This window comes from Mustela nivalis, assembly GCF_964662115.1.
Source record: "Mustela nivalis genome assembly, chromosome: 7".
In the NCBI taxonomy this organism is placed as follows: domain Eukaryota; kingdom Metazoa; phylum Chordata; class Mammalia; order Carnivora; family Mustelidae; genus Mustela; species Mustela nivalis.
The window spans coordinates 30,444,408-30,463,382 of record NC_139026.1 but is presented as its reverse complement, the minus strand read 5'-3'; the positions used below and the strand labels follow the sequence as shown (position 1 = coordinate 30,463,382).

Here is an 18,975-nt window from a genome sequence, read left to right as displayed (position 1 = left end):
TGTTTGAATTCCTTCCAAACCTTTTCTTGTGGTTGAGTTCCAGTTTCAAAGCATTGTGGTCTGAGAATATGAAGGGAATAATCTCAGTCTTTTGGTATTGGTTGAGACCTGATTTTGGCCCAGTATGTGGTCTGTTCTGGAGAAAGTTCCATGTGCGCTCAGAAAGATGGTTCTCCATCCCTTCACTTTCAGTCTGTCTATATATTTAGGTTCAAAATGTGTCTCTTGTAGACAGCATATGGACGGGTCCTGTCTCTTTTTCCAGTCCACAACCCTGTGCCATTTTATGGGAGCATTTAGGCCATTCAGATTGAGAGTGGTTATTGAAAGATAGGTTTTTATTGTCATGTTGCCTGTAAAGTCCTTGTTTCTATAGATTATCCCTGTAAATTTTTGTTCTGTATCACTCTTGGGGTCTTTCTTCTTTTAGAGTTCCCTTAATATTTCTTGTAGTGCCGGCTTGGTGGTCACATAATCTTTTAGTCTTTGCTGGTCTTAGAAGCTCTTAATCTCTCCAATCATTCTGCATATCCTTGCTGGATAAAGTATTCTTGGTTGCATGTTCTATTCAGTTAGTGCCTGGAATATGTCTTGCCAGCCCTTTCTGACTTCCCAGTTTTCTGTGGACAGGTCTGACATTATTCCGATGTTTTTCCGTCTGTATAGAAGGAATCTCTTCCCCTAGCTGCCCTTAAGACACCTTCTCTGAGCTTATGTTTTGTGAATTTCACGATTACATGTCTGGATGTCTTTCTGCCCCTGTTGATCTTGGGGGATGTCCTTTCTACTTCTAGTACATGAACACTTATTCCGTTCCCCAGATTAGGGAAATTCTCATCCAGGATTTGTTCAACATATATCTTCTAGTCTTAGCCAGGATTGTTCAACTGTATCTTCTAGTCCTCTCTCTTTCTCCACCCCCTCAGGGATCCCCATAATTCTGACATTGGAACATTTCATGGCATCATTTATTTCCCTGATTCTGTTTTCATGGCTTCAAAGCTGTTTGTTCCAGGCCTCCACCTGATCCATCTTTTCTATCAGTTTGTCTTCCAGATCACTAATTCGATCTCTGCCTCATTTTCCCTAGGTGTTAAGAGTATTTAGGTTAGATTGGATCTCATCGATAGCATTTTTAAGTTCTGCCAGATAAGCTCTCACTTCTTAGAGATTCTATGTTGCCACTAATGGTCTTCTCCAACCTAGCCGTTGTCTGGAAAACCATTTCCCTGAATTCTGACATATTATTATGTTCATATCCAGTAGTTCTGTGGCAGAGGTCACAATCTGAATTTTTCCTCTTTTGGGTGTTGCTTCTCCATCATTCTGGTGAGAGGTAGTTGAGAGGATGTATAACTGAATATATCAACCATTGTCCAGGCAAGGTGGAAAGTTTCAGAGCATTTGGAAGTCACCACCGAAAAGAAAGAGAAAAGAAAAAAGAGAGAGCAGAGGGGGGAATAAAAGATAAAACCCAGCCAAAATGAACCCCAAGAATAAGATTTATAAAGTACAAAAACAGAAGTGAACAAATAGACTGACAAAAGAAAAAGAAAAAAAGAAAAACCCAGCCAAAATGAACCCCAAGAATAAGATTTATAATGTATAAAAACAAAGCAAACACACAGAAACACTGACAAAAGAATAATATGGGATGGTGGTTATAAACCCTCCATGTGGGCAAGGAACGTTATTTGAGTTCTTCCTGGGTGTATCTTATCTTTGTTAAAGGACTCAACTTTGAAGAGATACAGGGAAATTAAAGCTGGTATATATAAATAGGGTAGTATTGAATAGAGAAAAAGGACTACCTTGAAACTCTCTCTATATAGATATATCTATATATTTATAGTTATTTTGGCTGGTTTTTTTCTTTTTTTTATTTATTTTATTTATTTTTATTTTTTTATTCCCCCTTTTTCTCTCTCTTTTCTTTTCTCTTTCTTTTTGGTGGTGACTTCCAAATGCTCTGAAACTTTCCAGGGTGCACCTTGCCTGGATAATGGTTGATATATTCAGCTATACATCCCCTCAACTACCTCTCACCACTATATAACCACACACACACACAAACACATACACACATATATATATGTTTCTATATATAGGGAGAAAGATACAGATATAGATAATATATATATTTAATATATATAAAAGGTATATTTATGAAAAAAGTTCAAGTTAAAAAGTTACTATGGAATGTGTTGTATTAAACATCTAATTGAAAGGCACCTGGGTGGCTCAGTTGGTTAAGCGACTGCCTTCGGCTCAGTTCATGATCCTGGAATCCCAGGATCAAGTCCCACACCAGGCTCCCTAATAAGCAGGGAGTCTGCTTCTCTCCACTGACCTCTCTATTCTCATGCGCTCTCTCTCGCTCTCGCTCTCTCTCTCTCTCTCATTCTCTCTCTCTCAAATCAATAAAATCTTTTTAAAAAAATCTAATTGAAATTGTAAGTAGATTAAAAAAAAAAAAAACCAAGAATCATGAGAATGAATTAAAAAAATGTAAGAGAAAAATGTTGTACCTACAAAATACAGGTTTTGAGCCAGTACCATGAGCTTAATATATTATTTTCTCCTGATATTGGGGTTTTATAGTTTTGGGGGGACCCTGTGGTTGTTGTCCTCTTGTTCTTTTGGCTTATCTTCTGGGGGAGAGGCCTGCTGGGTTATTTTTCAGTCAGTCTTTGGGCTGAGTTGCCCTGCCCCCTGTCGAGAGGCTGGGCTCTGTGGAAACCTGTTTTTCAGGCCTTTGTTCTCTGAAGGTTTTTGTTTTTTGGCAGCTTTTTGCACTTTTTAAGAGGGTCAGAGCAAAGTAAACTCTGCACCCAGACCTCTGCCTCAGAGAGAGGCCACAGTCGGCTCCCCTCTGAATGGTCCAGAACACACAGACTCACCCCTCTGCAAACTCCGTTGAACACTGCAAACTCCCACAGGTGGTGCGCACCCCCAGCCACTGTCTCAGTGGTTGCCAGAGGTTCCTGCTTGTCTCTGTGCCCGTGTGCCACCAAAACCATGCTACCAAACCGTGAACAATAGTGGTCCAAGCGAGCCCAGTCTCTGCGGCTGCCATTCCCAGGACTGCTGTCTGGAGCCCATGCCCATGCTGGGAGCACTCAGTCGGGTGGTGTAGAGGCAGCGAAGGCAGCTGCAGTGGCCATGGACCCAGGGACCATCGACTGGAGCCCCCAGTCGCCTGGAGGCTTTCTCAAGCGCAGGCAGGCACCGGCTGTGGCTGTCCTGGGACTGTGGCCACCTAATCCCTACAGTTGTCCCTTAAGTCCCTTTGTTCATTTTGAGTGCTGTTAATCAGTCTCCAAGCTAATGCTGGTTGCCAAGCACAGGGCACTTTCGCACTGGGGTATTTCTAATGGGTCGCTTCTGGTGGCTCCCTTCCCCCTTCTGTTTATCTTCTGATATCAGTCCATGCCCTCCCAACTCCCCTGTACCTCTCCACTGGTGATCCTCTGCCTCCATTTAGAGATCCAGAAGTGTATAATTTTACATCTCAGGCTGATTTCGTGGGTGTTCAGAGTGCTCTGGTACATATTTAGGTCAATTGAGGGGACCAGTTGAAATAGGGGCTCCTCCTCCTCTGCCATCTTGCCCCTCCTATTATATGGCTTCTCTTTAATAAACCTTGCTATCAATCCAATTAGAAGCAAATATTATTAATCTTTAAAACCTCTTGCAACTTCTGTATCTTTCCTATAGTATTTATAACTGTTTAATACTGTATTTGTTTGAATATTTATTAAAAATATGTATTTAAGCTAAGGAACTCCCTAGAGACATCATGAACATCTGATTTATCTTTATACCCTCTGAATCATCTACCATGGTTTTATACACAGTCAACATTCATTTATTTTATTTTATTTTAGAGAGAGAGAGGACATGAGTGGGATGGGGTGGGGAAGAATGAGAGAAAATGAGAGAATCTTAAGCAGGTTCCTTATTACCCTGAGATCATGACCTGAGCCAAAATCTAGAGTCAGATGCTTAACCAAGCAAGCCACACAGGTACCCCAACATTCACTAATATTAATTTATTACTTTCTAAAGCCTTTTAAGTTATTTCTAGGAGTCTTTTTTATTATGATGATGTTTAGTTAGCCAGCATATATACATCGAATGAATCATTGAATACTACATCAAAATCCAGGATTCTTTAGAGAAGCAGAGTCATCTTTGATATCAGCCGTACAGGGACTTTGAAACTTAAAAGATGTAGGCCTCTTCCTTGTTTTTCTCATTTCTAAATGAGAATAGTAGTTTCTATCTCATTGCATTGTTTTAAAGAGTAAATGATGTAGGTGAGTATCTATGTTCATGTTTAGTTTTGTCTAATAAATAGTGTGCATATCACTAGCTTATTGCCATGATGAGCACTCAGTTTTAAAATATTTTTCCCCCTCATTGTCAGTTATCACTTTTTGCTGTTTTTGAGATACATCCTGAAATATAGTATGACTTTCCTACTATACTTCTCGCAAAATTGCTTTTTCTCATAAGCCAGTGACTAGAAAAAGAAGTAAACCCATTTATTACAATTTATTGTGGAAAAAGTATTGTAAAGTTAGAAACACTGAATTTGGTGTTCAGAGGCATCTTGGCTTATTCTGTTTTTTTAGTCATGTTCTTCTTAGATTTTATATATGAAATGACATGTATGGAGGGACATCAAGAATCCCTTTTTTTGTCACTGTTAGGCATACACAGATTTATAAGACTGGAGATAAGAGAACTGGTCAGGACCAAAAGTAAAAATTTGAGGTAGCAAATTTTAGGTATTTAAAAACTTAGGACAGTGTTTAGGAGCACATTGAGTAGGGATTTATAGCATTTTAAAGTTAATTAAAAAAAAGTGGGCGCCTGGGTGGCTCAGTGGGTTAAGCCGCTGCCTTCGGCTCAGGTCATGATCTCAGGGTCCTGGGATCGAGCCCCGCATCGGGCTCTTTGCTCAGCAGGGAGCCTGCTTCCTCTTCTCTCTCTGCCTGCCTCTCTGCCTGCTTGTCATCTCTCTCTCTGTCAAATAAATAAATAAAATCTTTAAAAAAAAAAAAGTAATTCTGAAGGTTTTTCTTGCTTAACTAGAATAAGAATATAAACTATGTGGTGGTCTGACCAGGTGACATGCATGTTGCACTAAAAGGATAGTGATTTTTTTTTTTTAATGATTTACAAGTGTTTGAGAAAAAAATCCCAATTCACAAAGATAAAATTTTTGCACATGGAATTCCAGTTTCCATAAACATCATTATAAGACAAGAGTGAATTTTTGTTAAGGAACACCAGAATTCTGCAAGGTTTGTTTGCCTTAAAATCAGTGATTTCATTTTTTATCTAAGTCCAAATTTTAAAATTTTTCTCATGGACCTCTAGTTGAACTTCGATGCTATCAATATGGAAATGATTTTTAAAGAGTTTTTAGGAGTTTACAGATAATTTTGTAGAGAGGAAATACTGGAAAGCAACATAGGTAGGTGCCTGGCTCATCACACTGAAAATGCTTCATTGGTGCTGGATAAAGAGTTATTGGGCACAAGGTTGCCTAGTACTTGCCAGTCTTCATTCACATTGAATAAAAGACAGACTGCTGGATTCATGTGCTGTTGGCTTAGATAATACACTCATAAGAATAATCGTTGAAATTTTGTAGATTTTTAGACTTCTAAATGTCACTGGTTTTTATATCTTGCCTGGTTTTCTTACCCTTCTTTTCCCCCCTAAATTTAAATTACCTTACCCTAGTAATGGTTACTTCCTTCTCTAGAATCTTAAAACTTTGTAACTTAGAAGAAATTGCTTAGAAATTACGTCTTTCACTTTATTAGCTGTATTGTAAAGTCCTTTTATGCATAAGATTATCTAATTGCTATCTTAGTTCTTTGAAAAGTAGAGTTGCCTTACTCTAGTATCTGAAGTCTTCATTGATGATATCTCCTTGCCATAATTTTAAGACCCTGATTCCAGTGAATATTAATTTGCCTTGTCTTTCATCCAAGTAGATACCTTCTTTCTTTTCTAAGATTTGTTGGTACTGATATGAGTGACATTTTAAATACTTTGCCAGTAATTTTATTTATTTAAACTTCTAATTTATTTGTTCTTCCCTTAGGTTAAATTCTTACCATATAATTAATTTTTTCAGGTTCTTAGTTTTACCTAAGTAGCTTTCTGATCTTTATAATAAATAGTAAGATTTATCTGATGTTGAAAAAAAATGAGCTATGTAAGAGCAAGGACTACCCACTCTTTTTCTACACATTTGGTAATACAGTGAACTTCAGCCTTGGGTCTACATCAGAACTGCCTTTGAAACTTTTTAAAAACTTTTACAGGTCCTATTTCTATAAATTCTATTTTCATAGAGCTAGGTGGCGCTAAGGTTACCTGAATTTTTAAAATTCATAAGTATACAGATTTGCAGCTAAAATTAAGAATGTTTTGCCTAAGCAATCTTTTTCCTTTCTTTTTTTTTTTCCTTGCCCTCTCCTGAAACCCCATGAGACTCAGCAGTATGTCAACCAAAAATCAACAAATAAAAAATCAAACAATCAACAGCAACAAAAAAATCAACCCTTTTTTCCTGAGCTTGTCTGAGTTCTCTAACCAAACCTGTACTGCATGTGGCACTCTCTGTTCAGTGCACACAATTACCAGCCTGTAACATAATGTATTGTAGCAGGATGTTAGGACGATTACTGTCCTCATAGGGCAGTGCCTAAGATATATATTCTTGGCTCTTGTGTGTCCTAGGATTTGCACACAGAGAATTATTCCAAAATTGTAAAATCTCTGGTGTCACAGGCTGGTAGTAATCTTGTCTTATCTGTTAGAGATTCACATTAATACAATTTAACTGATTTAAGATCTTCTCCCATCTTTCTGTTTTTATTCCAAGCCTTTGAAATAGTTTCTAGGAAATGTGTCCTAAAAGTAGTGTGCAGTGAACCCTAATATGAAATCTTTCTTATTTAAATAGCGTATTTTTCTGTCCCTGAAAAAATTTGCTGAGAATTTGATTCTCCCTATCAAAAAATTACACAAAAGTTCCTGGCATACTGATAGTAACACAAGTTTTTTAACCTTTAGAAAGGTTAAAAAAATGTAAATGTTAAAATATGTAGGAGTTTATCATTTAAGAGAGATGGGCTGCTGCATCTTAAGTAATACTGGAGAATCCGGGTATTATACTTGCATTCCATCCACATTCACAAAAGTTCTAAACAAAATCACAGGGGTTTTTTGGTTTTTGTTTTTTGTTTTTTTCTTGCAGTCTCTTTGCAGGTGTCCCACCATGGTGCATATTTGTTGGTTTCAGCACTGGAAATAGCTCTAAGAATCATGATTATCTTTTTCACTTCTGGATATTTTCACTTTTAGAATTGAGCCATACTTTTTGAGTGAATTCCAGAGCTATGCAATCAAGGAAATAGAAGCAAGCCTTAGTATAGTATAGTATAGTGTAGTGTAATAAAATCTAGTGAAGAGAAATGATACATATTTCTTTATTACCTCTGTATCTCTTATCATCTCTTAGCCTTTCAAGGATTCATTCAGATAGTTTTTTTCATGTCATATGTGTATTTTCTGTCCTTACAGTACTTTATTAATTTTCTGTTGTAGCATTGATCATAAATTATAACAAATTGTGTTAAAAGAACTTTAAGGAGAATGCAGGATCTGTTGACTGCTTTTGCATTTTTTGCCTAGTGTTTTTTTGCTAAAAACTTGTAGTTTACATTGAAGACTGTTTCGTATTCAACAAATGATTTTTTTTTTAATTTTAGATGATATTGGTGCCCACATGAATGTAGGAAGAACTTACAAAAATTTAAATAGAACCAAAGAAGCTGAAGAATCTTACATGATGGCTAAGTCACTAATGCCCCAAGTAAGTTGTCGTGATACATTTCTGTTGTGTTATATCCACTGTATGTCCACACTGAATAGAATTACCTGGGTGTAAAATCTGTATCTTTTCTTTAATTTGTTCACATTAAAGTAAAGTATCCAATAAGCCATTTATTACTACAGGTTTTTTTAAAGTTTTTATTTAAATTCCAGTTAACATTGTAATATTTAGTTTCAGGTATACAATATAGTGACTTAGCGCTTAAGTACAAGTGCACTTATTAATCCCCATACCTGTTTCACCCATCTCTCCCCCCAGCCTCCACTCTGGTAGCCATCAGTTTGTTCTCTATATTGAGTCTGTTTCTTGGTTTGTCTTTCCTTCCCTTTTTTTCCCTTTACTAGTTTGTTTTGTTTCTTAAATTACACATGAGTGAGATCATACGGTATTCATCTTTCACTGAGTTACTTCACTTAGCAAAATACTACAAGTTTTATAAAGGGCTACATTTACTTTTATAGCTCAATTGAAAACTTTTTCCATATAGTATGTTTAAAAGGTTTGATAAGGTTATAAATTTTAGATATCCTTGATTAGAAGTTATCATTGAATTAAGTGACTTTAAATAAAGAGAATTTTATATGTGTACATTAAACACTAAATTCAGCATTATTCTTCTCAAAAAAAAATGAATAAACAAAGTAATAAAATGAATGGATAACATCTCTGTTGCTATTTGGTGTTCAGTTGTTGCAGTGACACATGCTCAAGATTCATTGGTTATTACAGTATAGCCTGGAAGCTGGAAAGCCAGATTCTGGCCTTGACCAGCTATGTTTCATCAGAAAAGATAGCTTACCCTATACTACAGTTTTCTCCATAGTAGTATATATTAATATTATGTTAATAATATAATGTTAAAATGATTGGTTGTAGTTTGATAAAATATTTCAGAAACAGAGTTGGACCACATGATGTCTTAAGCATTATTTCAGTCCTAAGATACTAAAGTTAAATTGTGTTCAGTATAGATTCTTATCAGACACAATTTATTATTTTCACTGAAAATTTGGGTCTATGTATATTTTATAACTTTTGCCTAACCTGAATAATCAGTTAATAAGAATTTTACTTCCTAACTCTATCAGACAAATGAGGCTTTAGTATAACTCTGAATAAAATTAACCACCCTGTTGTCACAACCAGAAATATTTTGCTGACAAGATGAAAGTTGACATGGTGTAACAAATATACTAGAGTGAAGGGAAGGAGACCTGAGTTCTTTCTGTTATGGGTCTGATGCAAATATATTAACAGACCTTAGCCTCAAGAGTTTAAATTTATAGGACTTTATAAAATGATGCATATAAATAAAAAGCTAACAATATTGTGCTGAGCTAGTATGAATGAAAAATATATCTTTTAAAGCCACAAAATATTAATTATTTCATTTACATTTTGTAAATACTGTAAGTGCTTTCACATTTTTATGACTTATTTTAATTTGGCAATAAAACTAGTACCATAACCTTTATATGTCATGTATATTTTAAATAAGCCACTAGGAATACTTATTTTTATTTTTATTTGGTACTGAAATAATCAGATTATGTTCTTTTGGACAGATTATTCCTGGTAAAAAATATGCAGCCAGAATTGCCCCTAACCACCTAAATGTTTATATTAATCTGGCCAATCTTATCCGAGCAAATGAGTCCCGGCTGGAAGAAGCAGATCAGCTATACCGACAAGCAATAAGCATGAGACCCGACTTCAAGCAGGCTTACATTAGCAGGTATTGTAGTTCTCTTTAAGCTATCATTATAGAATATTGAAACTGCATCTGCACGTACATTTCACCATCGGAACTAAATTGGCTTTTTTTTTTTTTTTTTCAGTAATCTTACTTAGCAACCAAGAATATAGAAACATAGCCTAGTTTAGACTTACGAAATTTAATTGATTTGATTTGAAATTGACAAGTCTATTAACATATAGTGACAAACCCAAGTTTTATACGAAAGAAAGAAAAGCTCCTTTTTAGTTTCATTTGCTTCTTATGGTCACATTCATTTTTACTTAAAACACCTGAAACTTGGGGTGTCTGGGTGGCTCAGTGGGTTAAGCCTCTGCCTTCAGCTCAGGTGATGATCTCAAAGTCCTGGGGTTGAGCCCCACATCGGGCTCATTTCTCAGTGGGGAGTCTGCTTCCCCCTCTCTCTCTGCCTGCCTCCCTACCTACTTGTGATCTCTCTCTCTCTGTGTCAAATAAGTAAATAAAATCTTTAAAAAAACAAACAGACACCTGAAACTTACATTTTATAAGTATTTCTAATATCCAACTCTAAAGAGCTTTCTGACAATTGACTGGTTATTGATGCTTTTACCAAAAAGAAACTTTTCAGTTGTCATTAAAAAGAAATTTGGCATCACATGCTAGAACTTAATACATTTTCCCATGTAAGGATCATCATCTGTATTATACTTGAGGAAAATTGTATGTTAAACTTGATTTTATGGCCTGGCCCAGAAACCTAATCATAATTTATGACATTTTCCTATAGGGAAAATGTATTCAGAATTTCATAAGTTTTTGAGATAAAATCTGTTCATAATTTGGAGGCTGTCTTTGCTCAACCTTATCTAGTAGTTGTTGGAATTAGCTAAGTTTAGTGGGGTTGCATTTGTAAATAAAACCTGTCATGTGTTAATCTATAAAGAATTATTCAGTAGTCTGCATTTTAAAAAAGCAATTTGTACAGATACTCATTCCAGAAGTTGCTTTAAATGAGGATATTCGTGGTTCATTTGATATCATTCCTATGCTAATGTTAAGGAAATAATAGGATCATAATAAAAATAGCAAAAAAAAAAAAAAAGCTCTCCTGTCACTACTCGAATCGATTTGCACATATTACTTTTTTAAGCTTTCTAACAGAAAATAGAACCATATTAGAAAAATTTGTAAAATGATTTTCAAACTGTGATCCTTAGTTCCAGATATATACCTCATAGGTATCTGCTGGTCACACATGTACCCTCCAATCCTTACCCAGTCAGCTTTTTAAATTCTCTTTTTGTTATTTTGGGGAGTTTTTTGTGTTGTTATAGTGAATGGCCATTTTATAAGAATACATTGTAGAAGACTGAATTTATATAAGAAAAGGCAAAACTTTTAAATGTTCTGTACTTTATAAATGAGACTTATAGCATAGACTTAAATACTGGAATTTCCCCATCACCACCATATTGGTATTCATTCTTCAAATGCTATTACTTGGTCTCCTGAAAAATTGATCTCCCATTCTTTTTACTGTCATTTTTTTGATGTAGTCTAGTCTAGTCTGCCTTCTTTCAAGATGTACATAAAGAATATTTTTTCTCTGTCTCCCCTTTATTGGATACCTCCTCATATCTTACCCTTTAAGGTTTCTTTTCTAATAATAGTTGAAAACAACCAAATTTGCTAAACTAATGAGTTCAGGTTTGAGGACATATTCAAATAGTTCCTTTTGATAGAAAACTTTAAAAGCTTTGGTTAAAAGGAAAAAAGAAAGCTTTATGTGGAAAAGCTTAAAACTTGTGAAAAATAATGTCTACAAAGTAACACGATAATGTGAGTAAAGCTTGCGTTTGGTTTTTCCACAGAGGAGAATTGCTTTTAAAAATGAATAAACCTCTCAAAGCAAAAGAAGCATATCTTAAAGCACTAGAGCTGGACAGAAATAATGCAGATCTTTGGTACAACTTGGCAATTGTTCATATTGAACTTAAAGAACCAAACGAGGCCCTAAAAAATTTTAATCGTGCTTTAGAACTAAATCCGAAGCATAAACTAGCATTATTCAATTCTGCTATATTAATGCAAGAATCAGGTATGTTTTCTCAAAATGTTTCTATATTTAAAATATACTGTTTGAAGTATAATAAAATCTGAACTTATATTACTTGAGGCATGTGTTTTGTAAATGGATAGTTTATATCAAAACTGTACATAAATGATTTTAAGAATATTTAAAATACTTGAAGTACTATTTTCAAGTAATATGCTCTAACAAGATTGTTAGTTCTTTGGGTATATGTTAAGACTTATTTTTCAGGCAGTCTATTAAGCAGTGCCTTTAATCTATTTTGTAATTTTATGTACAGAAATAATCTCTTACATATTCATATTATACCATTTCCAAATAATCAGAACTTGCAAGATTTTTTATATAATTACTTCTAGGGAGACGAGCATTATATATTTTAGGAAAAAATGTATTTTCTCTTGATTCATGTGACCAAGTGCTTTTGGTATCATCTAGTTTTATTGTCTGAGATACATTAAAAAATCTAATTTTGTAAGACTGAAGCATTTTGTTTATCCAATAATAATTACTATTTTCTGAACTTTTTTGCATAGGTTTCATGTAATTCTTAGAAAATTCAGCAGGCTGGGGCGCCTGGGTCCTGAGATCAAGCCCTGCATTGGGCTCCCTGCTAACAGGCTGCTCTCCTTGCTTGTGTGTGTGCACACATGTGCTCTCTTTTTCTGTCTCTCTCAGCAAATAAATAAAGAAAATCTTTTGAAAAAAAAAAAAAGTAAAGAAAAGAAAAGAAAAAGAAAATTCAGCAGGCTAACCCAGAGAACTTAAATGATCTGTGCCTAAAGTCATAGTGTTAACAGAATCAAGATTGAAAGCATGTCATTGTTGGCAAATCCAATGCCTCTTCCTCTTAATTGCATAATCTTCCTCTGCTACTCTCAGTTTGATTCTAAACTATAAAGAGATATTTTGCCCCTTCAGGTTTTTGAGGCATTCTTCCGGTCTTATAGAAAGGAAATGAGCTGTCATTTCAGTGTTTGAAGCACACAATCTTTCCTGTGAAAACTGGGTTTTTGCTTTCTACTTTTTGATTTAGGTACAGAAATTAATTGTTTTGATGCTGTCTTTTTCTAATCTAATTAGATGAATACTGAAAGTGGCTTTTTGTTCTTCAGACTTAATTCATTTGTTAACGATATGTGTTTTTTTCTTTTTAAAAAAATTATTCTTAGGTGAGGTTAAACTCAGACCAGAAGCTAGAAAACGACTTCTAAGCTATATAAATGAAGAGCCACAAGATGCTAATGGTTATTTCAATCTGGGAATGCTTGCCATGGATGACAAAAAGGACAGTGAAGCCGAAATGTGGATGAAGAAAGCCATAAAATTACAAGCCGATTTCAGAAGTGCTTTGTTTAATCTGGCTCTCCTGTATTCTCAGACAGCAAAGGAATTAATGGCTTTGCCAATTCTGGAAGAGTTACTCAGACACTATCCTGATCATATCAAGGGTCTTATTTTAAAGGGAGACATTCTGATGAATCAAAAGAAAGATATACTTGGAGCAAAAAAATGTTTTGAAAAGATTTTGGAAATGGATCCAAGCAATGTGCAAGGAAAACACAATCTTTGTGTTGTTTATTTTGAAGAGAAGGACTTATTAAAAGCTGAAAGATGCCTGGTTGAAACATTGGCATTAGCACCACATGAAGAATATATTCAGCGCCATTTGAATATAGTCAGGGATAAAATTTCCTCATCTAGTTTTGCAGAACAGCCAATATCCCCAGCTGGTAAGACTTCAGGTGTAGAAGGAGACAAAATTCCAACTGAAAATGTACAAGAAGATGTAAAAAGTGAACCTAGATCTACACAGATCATAAAACCGAGTGATAATAAAAGTCAATCTAAATCCAACAAACTATTAGGAAAAAATACAGACAAAGAGACCCCCCACAAAACAACAAAGGAAATCAAAGAAATTGAGAAGAAAAGAGTTGCTGCTTTAAAAAGACTAGAAGAGATTGAACGTATTTTAAATGGTGAATAGTATTATTTATTGTGTCACAATGTCCTCAAAGAACTTCAGTCTATCTTATGTGATTGCTTATTCTGGGAGCATTGAAAAATAGCAAGTATACACGTAACAGTCTGTCATGAGCTGCCTCTACATACGATCAAAATGCGATTTTCATTAAACACCTATCTTACCCCAGGGTATGTATTGTATAAGATGTGACAGTTTTCTGAGTTTTGGTGACTATGGCAGAAATACTAAATTACAGTTTGCAGATTTGTATCTTTTATATGGAAGGAAGATTTCTTCTGTAGAGTAATCTTGACTACTCACAATTAAAAATAATCTGAAGTGTGAATGATAGTCCCTTGTGGGCAAATTTAACATATGCTGGTTTATTCTATGAATTGACATTTATTAGTTGACTTCATTACCTTCTGTTGGAATCTGATTATGGATTGAAAACTCTTATTGAACACATTCTTTTTTCTTTGGTAATTTCTGTTTAACGGAGGGACTTCACACCATAAAAGAATACTGGCTTCCTTTATGTTGTATTCTTATGTTGATTTTTAGAAGGAATGCCAGATGAAACTTATTTAAAATAAGTCCAGTGACATATTAGCTTAAGAATGTATTTTCATAGTTGTGTGCTTTGTCCTTAATTTTACTCTGAAATGCAGTTTTTAATCAGGTAAAATTTTAAGTATAAATATACATATACATACCCGCACATTTTTAATGGTGCTCATATATACTCTGTATTTTTTTACATGCTAAGAGTTTCACAGCATGAACCACATAATCATGACTATCCTTGAGTTTTTACTCCCCAAATTGTTCATGTTTATTAGGATCTTAGTCATACTGAAAATGTCCCAGTAACTGTAACTTTAAACCTTTGAGTTGAAACATATTTTCTCATTCATCTTGGTGTTATCCCTCTAGTGTTATTTGAATTTTAATTGTTCCAAAAACATACCTTAATCATTCTTAGATACCTTAAGCAACTAAATTGTGTTCTATTTAACTGAAGGAAAAACAATATGACAAAGTTTATTTTTAAACACTAAGTTCTTGTTATCTTCCTATGGTGTATATTTTTATTAAATATTTATTTTGACTACTGAGCTTTCATAAAAATTTTAAAACTGTTTAAATTCCATCAGCTATGGAAAACAAATTGCTATTGCATTTTCTTATATATGCATCTATTACAATTTAACCAAAATTTCATCATTTTGGCCTGCTATCTAGCTATGAAAAGTAATTAGCCTTGTATGGGTTTAATAGTCAGTTGGTTTTAGCAAATTTAAATCTGAAAACTGTTAAGTTGAAGACATAAATCAAATTTATTAATTTATATCTGATTTTTTCTTGAGTTAAAGTACATTTCAGATGAATTTTATAATACCTGATAAGTTGGCTTTAATTTAAACTGTTAAAGCTCAAGCTATCATCCTGAGGTAGTAACTAATTTCTAATTATGTAGAATTTCAAAAACTGAGAAAACTAATTTCTAAATATATATATTTCAAAAATCCTATTACTGTAAGTTTTTATAAAGAAATATTTTATAAATAGGTCACAAGCAAACTTGGTCTACATTAAAGAACATTAAAGACCCACTCTTACTAGGTTCCCTGAGGTTGTGTCATAAATTTATTTTTTAGGCAGTTTATATCAAGCACTGACACCAATCGTAGTTCATTTTTGATTTAGAGATTCTGTTCAGCATTAAAGCAATATCCAGTTTCAGTTTTTAAATTATGGCTTTGCAACTCCAGATATAAGATGGAGAATACCTCATATTTACTATGACTTGAAAAACAAAATCTATGTTAATTTTGTGTTCTGTCCATGTATCTTGAGAAAAAAATTTCTGAGTTTGATCTCTTCTGTTACAGTATCAAGTGAAGATAAGTCAGAAAAGCAGAAGGGAATCTTTTGTGGCAGAAGATGGTAATAAGAGCTTTGAGTAATATTTTAATAAAATTATGTAACTATTCAAAAGTTTAAAAATATATTGTTACCCAATGATTTTTATAGGAAAAAGAATTCCTCTTTATTTACACTTAGAACAATGCCTATCATGTAGGAAGTGCTCATATTTGAATTTTAAATAAATTATTTAAATCAAATCCACCCTGATTAGTAATTTTTCCAAATTAATGTTCCCCAACCCTCACTTCATATTAGAATCATCTGGAGGACTCTTTAATATGGACCCCACCAACAACAATTTAATCTGAATTTCTTAGGAAGGGAGCTATGCCTCCATTTTCTTGAAGTTCTCAGAGTGATCCTAATTTATAGTCAGGGTTAATAATCACTGCTCTAAATTAGTTCAAGGAAATCCTCTTATCTCTCCTGCACTAACTTTTTAAATTAGTGTCATAACCCAGTTAAGTTTTGATATTCTAATGAATATGCTCTTCTGATAACTAGTATTTATTTCATCTTAAGTACCATCAACCTTGTTTATGTGAGATTGATTATTTTCTTTAAACTCATAGTAGAATTTTATTCAATTGTTCAAGTGAAAAAAGGTAATAGATTTTCCCCCATCTTTGGAATTGCCTTTTTGGGGAAATGGATGGTAGGGATATTTTAACCCAGCTTGCTACCTACAGTTCAGAGTTGTGAGCATTTGAATGTTTGGAAAGAAAGCGTATCACAGGTTTGTGTGCTGGTAAAGGGATGTAGTTTTAGGTCTCACTGTTTACAAAAAAATCTATTCCCTAGGAGTTCTGGGAAAGCTTTGACAATCCCCAAGGGGCAATTATGTTACTTTTTCACTACTTCTCAGAAGGAAGAATTAAGTTTTTCTCCTGTTGCTCCTATATGTATTTCCTTATTAACATTCATACTTGGGAATTTTATCTTGTAATTATCCCAGTAAGTAATTTCATGAAGCTAATGACTCAGAGGATAAAACAATTATGTTTGCAATTTTGTGTTTACTTTTATGTAAATATTTAGTATGTGAATTACACAATTCTAATAAAACCTCATGCCTTTTCATTACATCTATTTTGAGCTCTCAACTTCATGTTACCGAATACTAATTTGAAGATCTTTAATGAAAACTTCTACGAAAATATATAGATTTGTATGTCAGTTTCTACTTCAGAAATCCATATATTTGTCATATTTATTTTTTTAAAAGCCTAATTGTTTGCATGACTAAATGGTATTTAAAAATAACCCCCCCCCCCCAAAATACCTGGTATCTTTGTTCGAAATTTTGTCTGTTGGGAGCTGTCAGCCATCCATGTTAAGGGTTTATAAGAAAATAGTTTTAAATTTTATGCATTTTTATTATTGTCATTTCTGTGTGTACAATATTTCTAAATAATCGGTATAAAATTGATACTTTTTAAAACCTTCACCTGAATTGCCTTTTAGTGTTCAAATCAAAAGTAAAATAATGTGTCAAGAAATTACTGCTTCCTTAAAGACAGAAGAGCTGGTGTGTAGTTTTATTAGCAATCATCTGAGAAAGGCATGTGTTAAATTAGTTCCAACAGTGATACATTTTCAATCCTTAGTGACAGAAACTAAAAAAAAAAAACGAGACGATTAAATTCAAACGTGGAATTTTACATACATAAGTAGAAGTCAGTATTGTGAAATAATTAGGAGTCCAAGTTATGGATCTGCCTGTATTCAAATCCTGGTTCCACCCTTACTAGTGTAACTTAGGGGAATTGTTCAACCTATAATTCCTTGTGTATACACACACACACACAAATTATATATATTGTATATATAATGTGTATTGTATATATACACACACATACACACTCTCTCTCTATATATATATATACGTGTGTGTGTGTGTGCTATTGTATAAACTGGCAGGTATCTTTGTAACTATAAATAGTGCATGCTCAACCACGTGCATTGTAAATAGCCTTTACCAAACATGTTTGACAAGAACCTTAGTTAACATCACTTAGTAAATTGTGATAAACAAAAAGCCATGATTTATTTGATGTAATTGGCCTTATTGTTTTCCATGTGGCACCAAGAACGAAACAATTTGCCGCTATAACCAAGCCATAGTACTGATCTATCCATTCAGTGTTGTCTTTATTTTATTTGATTGTGGTTTGGTGATATTTCATTGTCAGATTGGAAAACATTAAAAAAAAATTATTTTCATCTTTCTGAAGACTGACCTTATTAATGGGCAGCTTTCCTAACAAGTGATTATTAACTTTTATCAGGTGTTAACATCTGTTTCAGAACCATGGTAGTATGTTTACATGTCAGAGGTTTTGTTTAACTCTATTACTTTTCTAAATTGATTTGTTTAAATAAATTCAAATGGAAAATACATATATTTATATTAAATATATTAATATACTTAAATTGCTTAAAATAGTTCTTGCTATAAATGATAGTTGTTAACTATTAATGTAATCATAGGGCTTTGATATGTAGTAAATAATAGATGTTAATCGTTAATGTAATCATAAGGCTTAGGGTTGCATTTGATTGGTTTTATATATGTGTTAGCAGAGATAATGTCAGTGATGGTCTTATAGCAGACAAATTATATTTAATATTAATGCTTGTTCCTTAGCCATCTAAACCAGTTGGTATACAGATAAAATAATATAAATAAAATCTATTTATTAAATACTAAATTTATAAATTAAATAAAATAAAATTTTTAAATGCAGAAATGAGAATTCAGAAACCTTAAAATTATAGTACTTTGTTCTTTTGCTGTTCATTGCCATCAGAGCGATAGCATAAGATAAAATATTAATGCCTAAAAGTCTCTGAAGACTTGATCTCAGGTAAATTCATGTCCTTTGGAATCGACTTTCTTCATGATTAACATTTCTGTGACTATATGGATGGACAGCATACTTCCCATCGAGTAGTATTTTTTATTCTATAAGAACCTGATAACTTCGGGGCGCCTGGGTGGCTCAGTGGGTTAAGCCGCTGCCTTCGGCTCAGGTCATGATCCCAGGGTCCTGGGATCGAGTCCCACATCGGGCTCTCTGCTCAGCGGGGAGCCTGCTTCCCTCTCTCTCTGCCTGCCTCTCCATCTACTTGTGATTTCTCTCTGTCAAATAAATAAATAAAATCTTTAAAAAAAAAAAAAAAAAGAACCTGATAACTTCAATTTTTACCTTAAGCAAAATACTCCTCACCAAACCATTCTAGTTTGCTTTTTCTTACTGATTTTCATGGTTAAAACTCGGTCTTCTTTACTCCTTCCTTTCCCCATTGCTTTAGTTTCTGATATTAGGAAAGTCAACTGA

General features: G+C 33.8%; 1 protein-coding gene across 1 annotated transcript in view; it reads left to right on the top strand.

The window, feature by feature from the left end:
• Window positions 1–17,857, top strand: part of TMTC3 (transmembrane O-mannosyltransferase targeting cadherins 3) — a 61,159-nt gene extending 43,302 nt beyond the window's left edge. The window contains exons 11-14 of the mRNA XM_082738862.1: window positions 7,800–7,903; window positions 9,490–9,659; window positions 11,513–11,739; window positions 12,906–17,857. Of these exons, the coding sequence (XP_082594988.1) occupies window positions 7,800–7,903; window positions 9,490–9,659; window positions 11,513–11,739; window positions 12,906–13,723 (1,319 nt within the window). The 3' untranslated portion in view covers window positions 13,724–17,857. The remainder of the gene's footprint in view (window positions 1–7,799; window positions 7,904–9,489; window positions 9,660–11,512; window positions 11,740–12,905) is intronic.
• Window positions 17,858–18,975: the final 1,118 nt, after the last annotated feature.